This window comes from Phocoena sinus, chromosome 2 (genome assembly GCF_008692025.1).
Source record: "Phocoena sinus isolate mPhoSin1 chromosome 2, mPhoSin1.pri, whole genome shotgun sequence".
Taxonomy (NCBI): domain Eukaryota; kingdom Metazoa; phylum Chordata; class Mammalia; order Artiodactyla; family Phocoenidae; genus Phocoena; species Phocoena sinus.
In genome coordinates, this window is record NC_045764.1 from 66,138,407 (window position 1) to 66,155,846 (window position 17,440).

The 17,440-nt window shown below is 43.3% G+C and overlaps 1 protein-coding gene across 6 annotated transcripts in view; it reads right to left on the bottom strand.

Annotated features, from left to right (window-relative positions):
* Positions 1-17,440, bottom strand: part of PAQR5 (progestin and adipoQ receptor family member 5) — an 87,563-nt gene that overhangs the window by 34,183 nt on the left and 35,940 nt on the right. For 5 of the 6 annotated variants that reach the window (XM_032624213.1, XM_032624215.1, XM_032624216.1 and 2 more), the window contains exon 2: positions 9,655-9,821. The exons of the other annotated variant lie outside the window; for it this stretch is intronic. In XM_032624213.1, the coding sequence (XP_032480104.1) occupies positions 9,655-9,705 (51 nt within the window). In that variant the 5' untranslated portion in view covers positions 9,706-9,821. The remainder of the gene's footprint in view (positions 1-9,654; positions 9,822-17,440) is intronic. 6 annotated transcript variants of the gene reach the window in all.

Below are 17,440 nucleotides of genomic sequence, written 5' to 3' on the forward strand. Positions count from 1 at the left end.
ACCAAGCTGACAAGGAAATTAGTCAACTGAAAGTAGATCCGAAGAAAGTATCCAGGATGCGGTCCAGAGAGATTAAGAGACGGAAGATGTGAAAAAGCAAACAAGAGACATAACGAATATTTCTCTAGAAGGAAAAAATATAATGGTTCTGATGTGATATCTGAAGAGTTAACTGGTAAATGTCTAGAACTGTTGCAAGTCACCAGTCCTCAGATCCAAGAAGTTAAGTGAGGCATGGTAGAGACAGTTGGTGCTCACCAAGTATCACATGTGCTTTCTTACATTTCTCAGACTGTCTGGTCGCTAGGTTGCAGCCATGTTGACTATTTCTGGTTAAAGTTAATTCCAAGCCAGGGCAGTTGGAGAACAATGCCTTCTTGTAGGAGACGTCATGGTGGACTGGGGATGCAGCTCTTGCCCTTTTCAGAACTGAGCCACTATCCGTCTCTGGGAATCACTTTTGGCCAAAGGCTGCTACCTTGACCATATTATGCTCACTGTACAGGGGCAGCACATACCCACTAAGGATGGATACAAAGTCCTGGCCTTCTTTTCTCATTGGGGACAACTCTGAAGGGTCAACCCCACTCCAGAGCTCCCTGGGTGGTCAGCAGAGGCCTCTGATGCAACTTCTCCTTCTATCCAAGCCTGCTTCCCCCACTTCCTTACAGGTGTTCCTGAGAACACTCCCTCATGAACTTCTTGCACGTACATCTTTGTCTCAGAGCCTGTTTCTGGGAAACCCAACCTAAGACACCTCTCTCTCTTCCCCTTCTGTGGCGACCTAGAAGGCCACATGTTCCAGATGAAGCAGCTATAAGGTGGCAGACCTTCCATCTGCCTGGGCCCTTCACAGTTCCTCACTGACCACTTAGCTATGTAATGTGAGGGTGAAATAAACCTTCGCTCTGTTAAGTCACTGAGCTATCTGGGGTAATGTTTGAACTCAGCATAGCCTAGCCCTTCCTGCTTCCTACAATTATTCATGTAAAGACAGCTGAAGTAACCATTAAGCTGATGAATTCAGAGAATATTTCTAGCATATTAATTATAAAACAAGGGCAGGAGAAAACAGCATGTTCAAAAGGAAAAAGAAAAGAAGAATGTAAAGCTCAATTCAAAGAGCGCAGGAAGGGAAGGGCAACAGGGGAAACAGGACAAATAGAAAGCACATAAGATGATCAAAATAAATGCAAATATTTCAATACTCATTATAAATATAAACAGACTAAACCGTCCCTTTAAATGACAAATATTGTCAATCTAGATGAAATCCAACTATGTGCCATTTACATGAGACACAACTAAAATATAAGGACTGGGAGAGATTACAAGTCAAAGTAAGGAAAGAAATAAACCAGACACATAACGAAAACAACAAAACTGGAGTCACTGTACAACTATCAGACAGATGCTAAGACAAAAAGCATTACTAGATATAAAGAGAATCACTTTTTTTTTTTTTTTGCGGTACGCAGGCCTCTCACTGTTGTGGCCTTTCCCGTTGCGGAGCACAGGCTCCGGACGCGCAGGCTCAGCGGCCATGGCTCACGGGCCCAGCCGCTCCGCAGCATGTGCGATCTTCCCGGAGCGGGGCACGAACCCGCGTCCCCTGCATCGGCAGGCGGACTCTCAACCACTGCGCCACCAGGGAAGCCCCAAGAGAATCACTTTTTAGAAATAATAAGAACTTTACTTCACCGGAAAGATACAATTACAAGCTTGGATGGACCTAAAAAAAACACAGGCTCAAAATATATAAAGCAAAAATTGACTTACCTACAAGGAGTAATTCACAAATCTGACACCATTAGGAATGATTTTTAACACATTTCAATTATGGATACCTTGAGCAATCGTTAAGTTGCATAAAAAAATCAAAATGGAAGTTAGAAATTAATTAGAACTGCATATGTGGACTGCAGTTAAAGCAATACTTAGAGAGAAATATATATATATCTAATTGCTTACATTACAATGGTAGAGTGATTAACTTACGAAGTTAGAGCAGTAACAGCAAAATAAACCCAGGGTAGAAAGAAAACAACAAAAATAACAAAAAGACATTAGAGATATAAAATACACAATAGAGAGGCTCCACAAAGCCCAAATCATCTTCTTTTCAATTTTTTTTTTTAAAAAGACAAACTGACAAGATTAACCAAGAAGAGAACAGAAAAACAAAAATGACATATTCATGTCAATAGACACAGAAAAAGCATGTCACAAGATCCAATATCCTTTCATGATAAGAGAATACTCAACAAAATAGTAATAGGACTTCTTTAAACCAACAAAGGCCATCTACGAGAAACCCACAGCTAACATACTTAATGGAATGCTTTTCCCCTATGAGCAGGATGTCTGCTCTCACCACTTCTATGCAGCATTGTAGTGGAGATTCTAGCTAGGTCAACTGGACAAGAAAAAGAAATAAAAAGCATCTAGATTAAAAGGAAGAAGCAAAACTATCTCTATTTGCAGATGACATGATCTTACATACAGGAATTCCTAAAGGATCCAATAAAACACTATTAGAACTAATAAATTAGTTCAGCAAGCATGCAGGATATAAGATAAATATACAAAACTCAGTTTTCTATATTCTAGCAATAACAATCTGAAATGAATTTAAGAAAACAATTCCACTTACAACAGTATCAAAAACAATAAAATACTTAGAAATAAACTTAACAAATCATTTTAATGGTGCAAGACTTGTATACTGAAAACTACAAAACATCACTGAAAGAAATTAAAGAATAACTAGACAAATGAAAAGACAGCCCATATTCATGGGTTTAATTTACTTAATATAACTAAGATGGTAATGCCCCCCAAATTGATCAACAGATTCAGTACAATCCCTCTCAAAATCCTGCCTGGTTTTTTTGTTGGTCTGTTTGCAGAAATCGACAAATAGATCTTAAAATTCATAAGGAAATGCAAGGGACCCTGAACAGCCAAACAATCTTGAAAAAGTAGATCAAGGTTAAAGGACTTACACTTCCCAATTTCAAAACTCATTAGAAAGCACAGTCATCAAGACAATGTGGTACTGACATAAGAAGAGACAAACAGATCAATGGAATAGAACTGAGAATCCAGAAATAAACCCTCACATTTATAGTCAATCAATTTTCAATAAAGGTGTCAAGATAATTCAATGAAAAAATAATGAATAGTCTTTCCAATAAATGGTGCTGGGACTGCTTGATACCCACATGAAAAAAAGAAAAGAATAAAGTTGGACCCCTATTTCATATCACATGCAATAACTAATGCAAAAAAAATGGATCATAGACTTAAATTTTAGGGATAAAACTCTTAGAAGAAAATATAGGAGTAAATCTTCATGACCTTGGATCAGCCAAAGGTTTTTTTGCTATAACATCAAAAGCACAAGCAACAAAAGAAAAATAATAGATAATATTAAATTTTAAAACTTTTGTGCTTCCAAGGATACCATCAATAACATGAAAATGCAACACACAGAATGGTAGAAAACATTTTCAAACCATGTATCTGATAAGGGACTTGTATCAAAAATATATAAAGAACACTTACCACTCAACAACAAAAAGACAAATGACCCAACTTAAAAATTGGCCAAAGACTTGAGTAGACATTTCTCCGAAGAAGATATACAAATGGCCAATAAGCACATGAAAAGATGCTCAACATAACTAATCTTTAGGGAAATTCAAATCAAAACTACAATGAGATATCACCTCATATCCATTAGGATGGCTACTATAAAAAAAAAAAAACAGAAAGTAACAAGTGTTGGTGAAGATGTGGAGAAACTGGAACACTTGTACACTGTTGGTGGGAATGTAAAATGGTACAGCCACTGTGGAAAGCAACAGCGTGGTTCTTCAAAAAACAATTTTTTTTTAATGGCCAAATGATCCAGCAATTCCACTTCTGGGTACATACCCAAAAGGATTGAAAGCAGGGTCTTGAAGGGATATCTCTACACCTATGTTCATAGCAGCATTATTCACAAAAGCTAAAACATACAAGCAACCTAGTACTTATTGATGGATGAACGGATAAGCAAAATGTGGTATGTACATACAATGGAATATTATTCAGCCTTTTTAAATGAAGGAAATTCTGGTATATGCTGTAATATGGATAAACCTTGAAGACATTATGCTAGGTAAAATAAATGTCACAAAAAGACAAATATTATATAATTCCACTTATATGAAGTACTTAAAGTAGTCAAATCGTAAAGACAAAAAGTATTAATGGTGGTTGTCAGAGGCTGGGGTAGGGGAAAATGGGGAGTTCTTATTTAATGGGTACAGAGTTTCAGTTTTTCAAGATAAAAAGAATGGAGATGAATGGTGGTGATGGTTGCCAAACAAGGTAAATGTAATTAATACCACAGAACTGTGCACTTTGAAATGGTTAAGATGGTAAATTTTATGTTAAGTATATTTTGCCACAATAAAAATAAAAGTTAAGCATAGAGTTACCATGTGACCCAGCAATTCCACTCCTAGGTGTGTACCTAGGGGAATTGAAAATACGGCCACACAAAAACTTGTACACAGGGCTTCCCTGGTGGAGCAGTGGTTGAGAGTCCACCTGCCGATGCAGGGGACATGGGTTCGTGCCCCAGTCTGGGAAGATCCCACATGCCGCGGAGCGGCTGGGCCCGTGAGCCATGGCCGCTGAGCCTGCGCGTCCGGAGCCTTGTGCTCCGCAACGGGAGAGGCCGCAGCAGTGAGAGGCCCGCGTACCGCAAAAAAAAAAAAAAAAAAAAAAAAAAAACTTATACACAGATGTTCATAGCATTACTCATAATAACCAAAAATTGGAAACAACTTAAGTGTCCATCAATTGAAGAATGAATAAACAAACTGGTATATCCATAAATGGAATATTATTCAACCATAAAAACAAATGAAGTACTAATCCATGCTACAGCACAGATGAACCTTGAGAACACTATGCGAAGTGAAAGAAGGCATTCACAACAGGCCACCTACTGCATGACCCCATTTATATGAAATATTCAGAAGAGGCAAATCCGTAGAGGCAAAGTAAATTAGTGGTTGCCATAGGCCTGCGAGTGGGGGCAGTGGGAAATGTCTGCTAATTGGTACAGAGTTTCTTTCTGCGGTGTTAACAATGTCCTAAAATTCAATTTGGCGATGGTTTTGTACAACGTACTTTGTGTGTGTCAACATACTAAAACCCACTGAGCTATATACTCTTAAAGGGAGAATTTTATGGTATGTGAATTATATTTCAACAAAACTGTTATAAAAAGAACTTTCTACAGAGAAAATGCAGCTGTAGCATCGAGTTGCTCCTCGCACAATTCCGCAGTCTGTCACTCACGTAGACTAAGAGATAAACGATGCTCCCTCAGGTGGGCAACATGGTGGCCCTGCTCAGACAATTTTCCAGGTAAATTCTACCAAGCTGTCAGGAATGTATAATTCTAATATTATACAAATATTACATATATTTTCCATAGAATAAATAGGTAACACTCTCCAACTCATTTGTGGTTGGCACCATCTTAATCCCCAATCCAGGGGAGGGCAGTATAAGAAGGAAAAATTTCAGGCCAATTCAATAAATAGATTTAAGGATCCTAGACAAACTATCAGCTGATTTCAGCGATAGATTAAAAAGATACTCCATCGTGACCAAGTAATATTTAAATGCAAGGTTGGGGACTTCCCTGGCGGTCCAGTGGTTAAGACTCCACACTTCCACTGCAGGGGGCACAGATTCCATCCCTGGTCAGGGAATTAAGATCCCGCATGCTGCGCGGTGCGGCCAAAATAAATAAATGAATAAAAAGAATAAATAAAATAAATAAATAAATGCAAGGTTGGTTTAACATTAGTAAATCAATCAATGTAATTCACCACATTAATAACTTAAGTGAATCATATATGGCCATCTCAAAAGATATACTGATAGAAAAAAGAATTTATTACTGATTAGAGGGGAAAAAAAAATCCTAGGAAACTAGGGATAGAAAGGAATATTCTTAACCTGATAAAGGTTATTTATACACATACACACACACACACACAAACACACACACACACACCCATACACACAGAAAGAGCTAACATTATATTAAATGATGAAATGTTGAAAGCATTCATTTGGGTTAAAATCAAGAACAATACAAAAAGCCTGCAATCATGACTCCCTTTCGTAAGCTCCCAGGTATTCTCGTGGTGGTGATCCAAGCGCCCACTTTGAGAAATTCTCGGCTGGAGAAACCAGTTGCCTATTGAGATGGCTTCCTGTTTCAGGTGCCCAAGCCCACCTACCCAACACCACTCCCAGCCACTGATCTGGCTCTGCTTCTGTTCCTTCATAATTATCCCACTACTCTATTTCATTTTTCTTGGATCTTCACAATAGCTCTGTGAGACAGATATTATCTCCATTTCACAGATAAGGAAACTGAGGCTCGGAGAGGTTACACGTCTTGTCCAAATTCCCACAGTAAGCGGCAGAGCTCCAGTGCCAGCCTGGGAAATGCTTTGTAGCACCTCTGGAATCTTCCTGCCTGTGCCCCTAAATTAAGGCTTCCAGGACAATACGGTGAGTTTACCTGTAGCCTGGGGGCCAAGGCTACAGTTAACAAAAGATTCTCAATTTGACACAAAATACCCTTGTTTCCTGGCCAAGTGTCATGCCATGTTCCATATTAACTTGCTGTCTAGACTTCCCTGTTTGTCTCTAGGTTGGGTCTGTGTAGGAATCAACACCTAGATATTTATTCCATTCCTTGAGCTGTTTGTTCACATCTTTCACAACTCCCTAATGTACCCAGGTCTGTTATTAGACACAGGGAGACTTGAAATTGTGAGGCATGTACCCAAGTCCTACCTTCTACGGGAAGGGAGAACTGTCCTTTCCTGTGAGTAGTCCATTAGGAGGAATGCACCAGAATTAGAACCCTGAAGATGCCAAGAGGCCGTGCCCCACTCTCCTCTGATGGGTGAGGCTCAGAGAGGGTAGGGAAGTGGCCCAGGCCACACAGCTGGTTGATGTATGAAGGGAAAGGTGGCCATATAGGGCAGCCTGCAGAGGTGCCAACCAACAGCTGAAGGGGCTCAGGGAAGGGAGAGGGCACCTGCAGCTCCACGGAGAAGGAGGCCAGAAAGGCGGATGGAGGGGCAAGGGAGGTAAGCCTTCTTCAAACAGAGATCAAGAGAAGTGAATGTCCAATCTGGTGGGAAGTCTAGAGAGAGCACCAGTGTGGCTGGAGAAGAGGGTTTACAGATGAAAAACAGTGGGGGAGGTGGGTAGGGGTTGGGCCTGTGAATATCAGGCAGGGAGCTGGGGTGGGAGTCTGTGGGAGGGGCTGCTTAACGTCTCCTCCCAACACACTCCACCCCTCCAAGTGCACAGTGCACAGGAGAGCTGATAATAATAATAACGGCCAACATTACTGACTTCACCATATGCCAGGCACTTCCCATAGGTTACCTCATTTAATCTTTACCATTACCTGAGGAAGAGATTCTAGCACCACCCCATTTTACAGATGCAGAAACTGAGGTAGGGAGACTAAGGGCACTCTGCCCAAGGTCATTCTGCAGACCAAGTACTGGAACCCACAGAGCCCACCAAAAGTAAACTTAATATTTCTATGAAGTCTCCTATTTTAAATACTCATGAAAATTATGCATTCACTCCTTAATATGTTTGCATCTGTTTGAATATTTTAAAAATGCCTTTCCCCCTCCCCCACTAAATCCTCAAATAAAACTACCCTCCAGGCAGGCAGAGCCACTGTGTTTCCTCTGTGGCCGCATGAAACTTGGGCCTGATGCTGGGAAACCCAGGAGCCCAAGGAAGGTTCTGAAGTAAACGGATGTGAGGTGTGATGTTGGTTCTCTGCCTCTGACTGGTACCATTTTACTAAAAAGAAAACTGTCATCTCCATCATTTATGAAAAACCGGACAGAGAAGACACATCAATCTTCAGCCCTCAGAGGCGGTCCGGTCCTCACCCTCAGAACCCCCATACATTCAGAATCCTAGCAGTTTACCCAAGGTTCCCAGTGAGACCATCCTCTCTCCTTCACTTCTTTCCTGGGCACAGTCTCTGAACCCAACCTTGACCAAAACTCCCAGGGAGATATCCGAGGAGATACCCATAATCCCCGCCCCAAGAGTTCCCACACCTGCCCCCTGATTTCCCAGCTCCAGGCCTTTACTCATGCTATTTCTTCATTTGGAGTGCTCTCCTCGCCCCCCAAATTCTACCCATCCTCAAACCCAATCTTACAGATCGCCCCCTTTGTGGAGACATCCCTGATTGCCTCCTCCCCCATGATGGAAGTGACCAATCCCTCTTCTGAACCCATCTGTCCCTCTCTGAGCACACACCCTAATCCACTTTGCAACGGAAGTGCTCCTGAACAGTTTTAAATCTTCCCAACCAACACAGAGCCCCTTAAGGGCAGGATTTGTACGTGATTCTTCTCTGGGCCCCACACAGAGTCACACCTTGCACATAGTAGGCAGTCAATAAAAATGTCACGAGTGAATGAATCAAAAGATCACCGTGTCCCCGCTAATCACAGCCACTAGTTCTCTGTGAGTAGGACCAACCGGGGCAGGGCACCAGGAAGAGATGTCTACAGCCTTGTGAGAACAGAGGTGGGCCGCCTGCCCAACAGCATTGTGGGAACCCGGTCTCATTTCCAGTGTGTCTGTTACCTGCCGCATCCTCATCTCTGCCCTTCAACAGCTCCGCATCCTTCTGATTCTCCCCCGATGCCATCTTGCTGGCATCACCTAGCCGCGCAGGCTTTCAGGAAGAGGGTTTTGTGGTTTGTCTCCTCTTAACCTTCCATTCATGATGCTGAGATCATTTGGGATTTATTTTTCTGGGGAAAGTCGTAAGGGCTTGGCGGTCGGCTGGGTGGAAAGGAGATCTCCCCTCCCTCCCTGACATCCTCCAGATGAAACATCCACGAAACAACAGTTATTCTTGTTCAAAGAGGAAGGAAACATAACACCGAAACAAGGGTGTAATGAGATGACGTTTACTTTGCAAGGGAAGGAGGAGGTGCACCGCTGGCACAGCTCACAAGCAGCATGACCTCACCTAAGGCTTATTAAAAACGCAGATTATCAATGCATCCCCGGTGTTTTGGGGTAGCTGCCCTTGGGCACCCAGGCACAGGCGGATCAATAACTCTCTTCATCACCTCAACACACACCTGGCCTGGGCCTCCTGCAAAGGATGAGAACAGCCACAAAGCCACACTCTGAGGTGACTCTGCCCCTGGCCTGCTTTCAAGCACCCACAGGAGCGTCCTTAAAAAACTGTCACTCAGACAAGGGCTGCTAGCTTCACCTCTGTAGCTTGAATCCGTAGTCTCAACAATGACTCTGCTTCGGGAAAAAGTACGGATGTCACAGGGAAGGGCTACAACTGAAACGGTTTTAGGATCACTTCCGTTTCCAGGTTTGGTGTAGGTGAGGGAAACAGGAGGCTCGAATTCCCCAGAGGGAGTCTGGGAGGGGCTCCTTGAAGAGAGTGGGTGTACACAGAGCAGACTGGTTGAAGACATAGCAGTCGCCATGTTGCAGAGGCCAAGCCCTAGTCCCAGCCTGGAACTCAACCACCGGAACGACAGCACGTACCTGGGGCACCTGTTCTATGCTGAACAGCCTGGGGAGCTTCAGGCTCAGCATCTTGAAGCCGAGCTGGGAAGACTGGTGGGTGACAGCCGGTCCCTGTCACCAGGCCTCGCTCAAAGTTCTGACATGGCTCCGGATGCCTCTGGCCAGCCGGTGTCCGAGCTGCTTCACTGAAAGAATACAGCGTGAAGAACTCCAGTGAGTGTCAGCCTAACTCCAGCTGGATCAAGACTGTCAGACTGTTTACCTAAGGGACATACCCTTGCTTGTGATGGCAAAATAACCAGGCTTCCTTAAAAACAATAGTGAAACTCTCAGACTGCTGAGTCATTCACTCCGAGAGTGATAGAGGGAGGTACTTAAATCATAATAGGGCAATCATAAAATTACAGCAGCTGGAAAGGGCCGTAGAGGTCACCCAATGCCCTCATGTTGCACAAGAGGATCAGAGGGGTGGAGTAACTTCCTCAAGGTCACACAGCTCGGGGAGAGCTGGGGCTGCTCCCTCTCCCTGCATCAGGTGCTACACCTGGACAGACAGTGTGATCCCGGGTCCGAGTCCATCAAGCGCTGTGCTCCAGATCACCCAAAGAGATGCAGCACTTCCACAAGGCTGGCTGGAGCGTGGTTGCCCTAAGACACACCGAAGGACCAGACCAGGTAAATCCGAGGCACTCTGAATCAGAGCAACAGGGCTGCTTAAATGCAGGATTCAGACTGTTTAATAAGCTGTGAGTCATGTAAACTAGAGGAACCCAAAGCCCTCAGGGCAGGCCCAAGACACTGAAAAATACTAGCTCGGTTCCGCAAAGAAAGAGCAGAGCTAGGAGTTTACCATAGTCCGTGCCTCACCTACTCCCCAAATCTGCCACCCCCTCAAAGCCCCACGGGCGGGTTCTGTCCCTGCCTCCCAAGGCCCCAAGACCTTGCCTGTACCTCTCCTACAGCAGCAGCATCCACATCTGCCTGCAGGCAAAGCTACCGGCCTAGGCCTTGTCTCCCCTGCACCCCCATGCGCCCCAACGGGGGAGGGCCCTCCCGCAGGGTGTGTTGCCTGGCTCATCCCAGGCCTTCAAGCAAATGCTTGTTTAATGATGCAATGGTGTTCATCCTTTGAACGTAAAGTGATTTTTTTGTTTTTGTGGTTTGTTTATACTTTTGCTTTTTATTATAGTTCTTTAGGTCCTATATATTATTATCTGGAACTATGTAGCAAAATACAATATAGTTATGTTTCATCGCAAATATGCATCTTTATGGCGTAAGCAATCATTCATAATAGTCAAAAGGTGGAAATGAGAGGGATAGAGAAGGATAATTAAATAGTTTAGAAATCCCACTAGGGGATTAAAGACAGGGAGGAAGGGAGTTTGGGAGACTGTTGTAAACTAAGGACCACTCAAGAAAAGAATCCAGTAACCTAGCAACAGTCAGCACTGCCTTGAAGGAAGACCAGGTGCATCCGAGCGCCAGACACACTCAAGCCACAAACCCTGATAGTTACAACACAAGACAATAGACATGGGGTCTGAGTCTTGTTACATGAAGTCAGGGAGTTAATGGTCCTTAAAGAGTAGCATCTCTGCATGTAACCAAGACAGGAATATAGGTGAAAGGGGAAAGAAACTGAGATGAATTACTATATTTAGTATATGTTACCACTCTTTTGCTAACATACATATGATTTAAATAGTGCCATGACAGTCCCGGTTAAACCATGTAGGGTCAAAGGAGGAACTAATGATGTAAGCCTTGACGTCTGCCCAAGAATGAGGAAGAAGGTGGTCTTCTCCCCTCCCTACTTTTGCTTTGATTATAAAAATGTATCCCTCTTTCTTCTCGGGGCTGTGCTCCGTTGCCTGCCCGCTTGTCTCTCTCACAAACATCTTATGCTAATAAACTCACCCTGTGCCCGTTGCTTTGCCTCACGCTGAATTCTTTGTACAATGAGACAAAAGAACCTGAGCTTCAGTAAGTCCTGACACCAGGTGAGCCGTTTCAATTAAAAGCCAGTGGGTTCGAGACCCCTCCTAAGTCAGAGCTCGTGGGTTCAGGTCCCAATCCGAGGCGAGGCTGGGTTACCATCCAAGAAGGAGTGCTTCAGAAACAACCCAAGTGTCCACCAGCAGGTGAACAGACTAGCAAATAAGCAAAATGCAGTCTACACATACAATGGAACATTACTCAGTCTTCCAAAGGAATGAAGTTCTGATGCACGCTACAACATGGATGAAAACTTGAAAACATTATGCCAGGTGAAACAAGGCAGGCACAAAAGGCCAAATGTTGTGTGATTCCAGTTATGTGAGGGGCCTGGAATAGGCAAGTTCAAAGAGACAGAATAGAGGCTGGCGGGGGAGGGAGGAACGGGGGCTGTTGTTTAAGGGGTACAGAGTTTCTGTTTGGGAGGATAAAAAGTTCTGGAAATGGGTAGTGGTGATGGTTGCTCACTCCTGTAAACGTAAAATGCACTTAAAAATGATAAATTTTATGTTGTGCATATTTTACCACAATAAAAAAAGTTTAAAAATATTTCTGAATGTGTTCATTGCAGCTCTATTTACAATAGCCCGGAGATGGAAACAACCTAAGTGTCCATCATCGGATGAATGGATAAAGAAGATGTGGCACATATATACAATGGAATATTACTCAGCCATAAAAAGAAACAAAATTGAGCTATTTGTAATGAGGTGGATAGACCTAGAATCTGCCATACAGAGTGAAGTAAGTCAGAAAGAAAAAGACAAATACCGTATGCTAATACATATATATGGAATTTAAGGAAAAAAAAATGTCATGAAGAACCTAGGGGTAAGACAGGAATAAAGACACAGACCTACTAGAGAATGGACTTGAGGATATGGGGAGGGGGAAGGGTAAGCTGTGACAAAGTGAGAGAGTGGCATGGACATATATACACTACCAAATGTAAAATAGATAGCTAGTGGGAAGCAGCCGCATAGCACAGGGAGATCAGCTTGGTGCTTTGGTGACCGCCTAGAGGGGGTGGGATAGGGAGGGTGGGAGGGAGGGAGACGCAAGAGGGAAGAGATATGGGAACATAAGTATAGTGTATAACTGATTCACTTTGTTATAAAGCAGAAAGAACTAACACACCATTGTAAAGCAATTATACTCTAATAAAGATGTAAAAAAAATTTCTGAATGCAAAATAATATAGAAAATAATTTTTTAAAGCACATGTATATTTTACCCAGGTTAAAAAATAGAAGTTGATACTTTGCAAACCAATGAACAACACTGATGTAAGTGGGCCTGGCACGCCTTGGTCCTCCTGGTTTTCTGATCTAAATCACCAAGACACTTTCACTCCCAGATGTACCACTAATTCACCTGGTGGCAGGATGAGAGGCAACGGTCTGGTACCAGGGGAGACTCAGGCACATCAGAAAAACCTCTAGCAATAGCGGGACCAAGGTTGGGTTTCCACGGACCTTGCCCACCTTGGTCCCCTTGGTTCTCCCTGGATTTCAATGTCATGGGCAAGAAAAGGAAAGGAATGGTCCCTACTCTCACAGCACGCACCATCCAGGAAGGATGACCCGACAAAACATACAAAAGGAGGGTAATACTTAGCAGTATACGATTCACACACTTCATTCAACCAGTGTGTCTGGCATTTTCATCATGTGACGAATAAGGTTAAGGGCTCAATGTAGAGCTGATTACACCCTGTGAGCTGCAGCAGCTGGAGGGAAAAGGAGAATTTAACTGAAATAAAACTTGCATAGGTTTGTGACACACAGAATGGAGGAAAACAGGTGTCCTCCATACCATTGTATTCCTATGTTGTACAGGAAAACATTTTTAAAAAGATGAAAAGACAGTCCTTGTCCCCAAGAAGTGTATAAAGGAAAAGATGAGACAGATATGCACCCAAATAACCAAGACAAGTCACCCTCGAAGGACAGGAACCCTCACCCACTCTGTGCCAAGCCTGTGCTGGTCACCTTGCCTGCCCACCTGGTCTCCTTCACCTTCACCACTCCGTCTCAGGAATTAAGGCAGAGCAGTTAAGGCCTCGGGGCTGGATTCAAGCCACATGGGTTTAAAGACTGGTTGCCATTTCCTGTTGCAATTCCAGGCAAGGAACTTAACTCCTTGTGCCTTAGTTTTCCCATCTGTGAAATGGAAATAACAGCAGTTACTTTCTGCATAGCGTGGTGGTTATGACTAAAAGAGACAGCCTACGTGAAGGGCCTGCCATAAAGTAAAGATCCAACAAACGCTTGCTATTCTTAATCATTTTCAGATATGAAACTGATTTTATATTTTGCAGGCAGGAAAACCGAGGCGTTGGAAAGTTAGGGGGCTTGCCAAAGATGCTATCATTTGATTTCCGGTTTGCGTGGATGTCTGTGGAGGGAGGTTGGGGTGGGGATGGGGATGCTTCTGGAGTTGTGTTATTTGATCTGAGGACTACAGGCTACGTAGAGAGATTGGAGACTTCGAAACTGCATTCTGTGGGACCCTAAGTTACATTCCAGGGACCACTTTTGTGGGGGTGGACGTTGTACCAGTAACTAGGAGAAACAGAAAGGTTACTTCTACCCCTATTTCAACCAGAAGATGTCTTGGTTGAAATTTTTCTTAATTATAGTAAAAATATAATAACACAAGTCCTCTCTTTGAGAAAGAAAATATAAGAGGCATAAGTTTCCTTTTGAGAGAAGTAACTTTGATTAAGGGGAATTAAGTCCTAGCACAAAGCACTAGGACTTAATTTTTCTTTGCTACTGAGAAAAGATGAAAAATACAGTGTTCACTATGATGTTTATAAACTAGATGCTGAACAATGACCCTCTTTGCCAATTAATCAGGTTGAGACAAAACTCACAGGTAAGACCAAACTTGACGTTGCTGTTTCAACAGGTGGAGATTTCTTGTGTGGTGTTTTTCCACCATTCAAAGAAATAAGGACTCTCCCATTAATACATTGTTATTTTGCACGTAAAATGTAAACTTTTATGTTTGTCAATACTGTGAAACATCCATGGATGATCATGGGCAGTGACTAAAGCATAGCTGATGATTTCTATGTTGTGCCCATTGTTAATCATTTCAGATTAACTGCACATAAAATGAACTCACTGGCCTTTTTAGCCATCACAAGCTAAAGTTCTTAATTTCACCAACATTGTAAAAAACCAGAGTGTAATTTCTAGTATTTCAAACTGCAGCTTGGTTTGTTGTCTCTTTTCACAGAGGTCTTAGAAATAAGACTGAATAAAACAAAAGCCTTCAGAGAATTCTGAAATCAAAACACAATGTGAGGGACTTCCCTGGTGGTCCAGTGGCTAAGACTCCGTGCTCCCAATGCAGGGGCCCCGGGTTCGATCCCTGGTCAGGGAACTAGGTCCCACATGCCACAACTAAGAGTTCGCATGCTGCAATGAAAAGATCCCACATGCCGCAACTAAGACCCAACACAGCCAAATACATAAATATTTTAAAAAATGTACAATGTGAAGCTTTGCTGATATTTCAAGAGTATATTGGTGTTCCATATAGAATTTCATTTAAAAGAGGATCCACAGCTTTAAAATATGTTTTAAAGCAGCTTTTAAAAAAAAAAGGAAAATGGGCTGCTATACACTTTCAGGGACCTGCCAAGTTCTCCTCATTTACCCCTAAAAAAAAAAAAAAGAAAGACAAATCACAACAACAGAACCACCACCAGGAGGTTTCAGGCTAGTCCTGGCAGATTTAACCAAGGGAAATTAACAAGAGGTGAAATTTGCACCTGACTTCTTATCTGTTTCAGGCTAGTGCTCTATCCATATTCCTGGACCCTCCCCCAGTAAACTTTAGCCTACACACTGTGTATCCCAGGCCTTAAAGGACATGGCCAGCAAAACTTATCACCTCCCGAATGAATATGTTTACATATTAGGTGGCTGAATATAAACTGATGGGCTGTTTCCCCAATGAGAGGGTCCAAAAATACATACAACTTCTAGGGACGCAAATGGCACACACTCTCTTTATCACATTAATTTATTAATTTAGTTAGACGTACCTATTTAGAATCCCTTACCATATCCAACATAGTATTAATTTAATTTTATTTATTTATTTTAATAAATTTATTTATTTTAGCTGCGTTGGGTCTTCGTTGCTGTGCGCAGGCTTTTTCTAGTTGCGGTGAGCGGGGGTTACTCTTCATTGTGGTATGAGGGCTTCTCATTGCAGTGGCTTCTCTTGTTGCGGAGCTCGGGCTCTAGGCGCTCGGGCTTCAGTAGTTGTGGCTCGTGGACTCTAGAGCACAGGCTTAGTAGTTGTGGAGCGTGGGCTTAGTTGCTCTGCGGCATGTGGGATCTTCCCGGAGCAGGGCTCGAACCCGTGTCCCCTGCATTGGCAGGCAGATTCTTAACCACCGCACCACCAGGGAAATCCCAGTATTAATTTTAAAATATTGTTTTTCCACTCCTAGTTCATAGAAATGTGTGTTCACAATCTCTGCATGCATCTTTGACAACAGTATCTTCATAACACAGCCACTTTTTGGAGTCACCTAACACAGTTTAAGTAACATATTCTCGGGCTTCCCTGGTGGCACAGTGGTTGAGAGTCCGCCTGCCGATGCAGGGGACACGGGTTCGTTCCCCGGTCCGCGAAGATCCCACATGCCGCGGAGCGGCTGCACCCGTGAGCTATGGCCGCTGAGCCTGCGCGTCCGGAGCCTGTTGCCCCGCAACGGGAGAGGCCACAACAGTGAGAGGCCCGAGTACCGCAAAAAAAAAAAAAAAATCGCATTTCCATCTAAGTTATTCGAAAGCTACACTTTTTGAAGCTGTGTTTAATGCTATTGCTAAAAATGTACCCCAAGTCACAAGTATTCATTTGCTATTATGACACTGTGGGCAATCTGCTTTCAAACACTTCACACAGTGTGATGTGAAAATGTTAGTCTTAACCCATACCCCTGGGGTGGTGGTTCATTAGCATTTGAAAGACAAACCTTAAGTTCACATTCCAGGGGCCACAACTTTGGTTCAGTTGGAGTTATTTTTGATCAACACTAGAGGGTTTACTAATTAGCCAGATGGATGCTGTCTCATTGGAGAAATGAGTGGAATTAGAGAAATGGACACCGATGAGAAGTGTTGCCCAGGCACCCTCCCTCCTGCATGAGCAGAGGGTGCCCCAAAGTGGCTCCCCCTCTGAATGAGCCCAGATGAGCCTTACCAGGAGGACTCTGGGCTTGAACCCATAAGAAGTTCAGCTGACACATGCCACCAGACAGCTGTCACATCAGCTCACATGAACGTTCAAGAAAGGTGCTTAAGAGCCCCTAAGAGGGTAGGTTGCAAGGACTTCTGCCAACAAAACAGGTCATCTTAATGTTTTTGTGCCCGCTTGCTGGAAAATATTTGTATGGGGGGAGGGGGCAGGGAGGCGGGACTCAGCCTGAGACTCCCACTGTGCTGCGCCACCTGCCGGTCAGGTTGGGGGTCCTCTAGCCCTCACGGACCTCGAAGTACTCATAGTGCCTGAGACTGTATTTCCAGGAACTTCACATGTGCTCGGCTGGAAGTCACACCACCACTTTGTGTACCACCAAGACCGAAAAAAAACTGTCGCCAATTATAATCATGAGACAGCGTTGACTGGAAATGAATCCTGATTTCAGAGCTGTTTTAATGTTTTAAAAAAAAATGTGCCAGACCCACTACTCTGGTTTTTACAGAGATCATTAAAAGCTCCTTTACAACAAAATCAGTACTTGCAAATGGAAGACCAGATTCCTGGGAATAAATCTCAA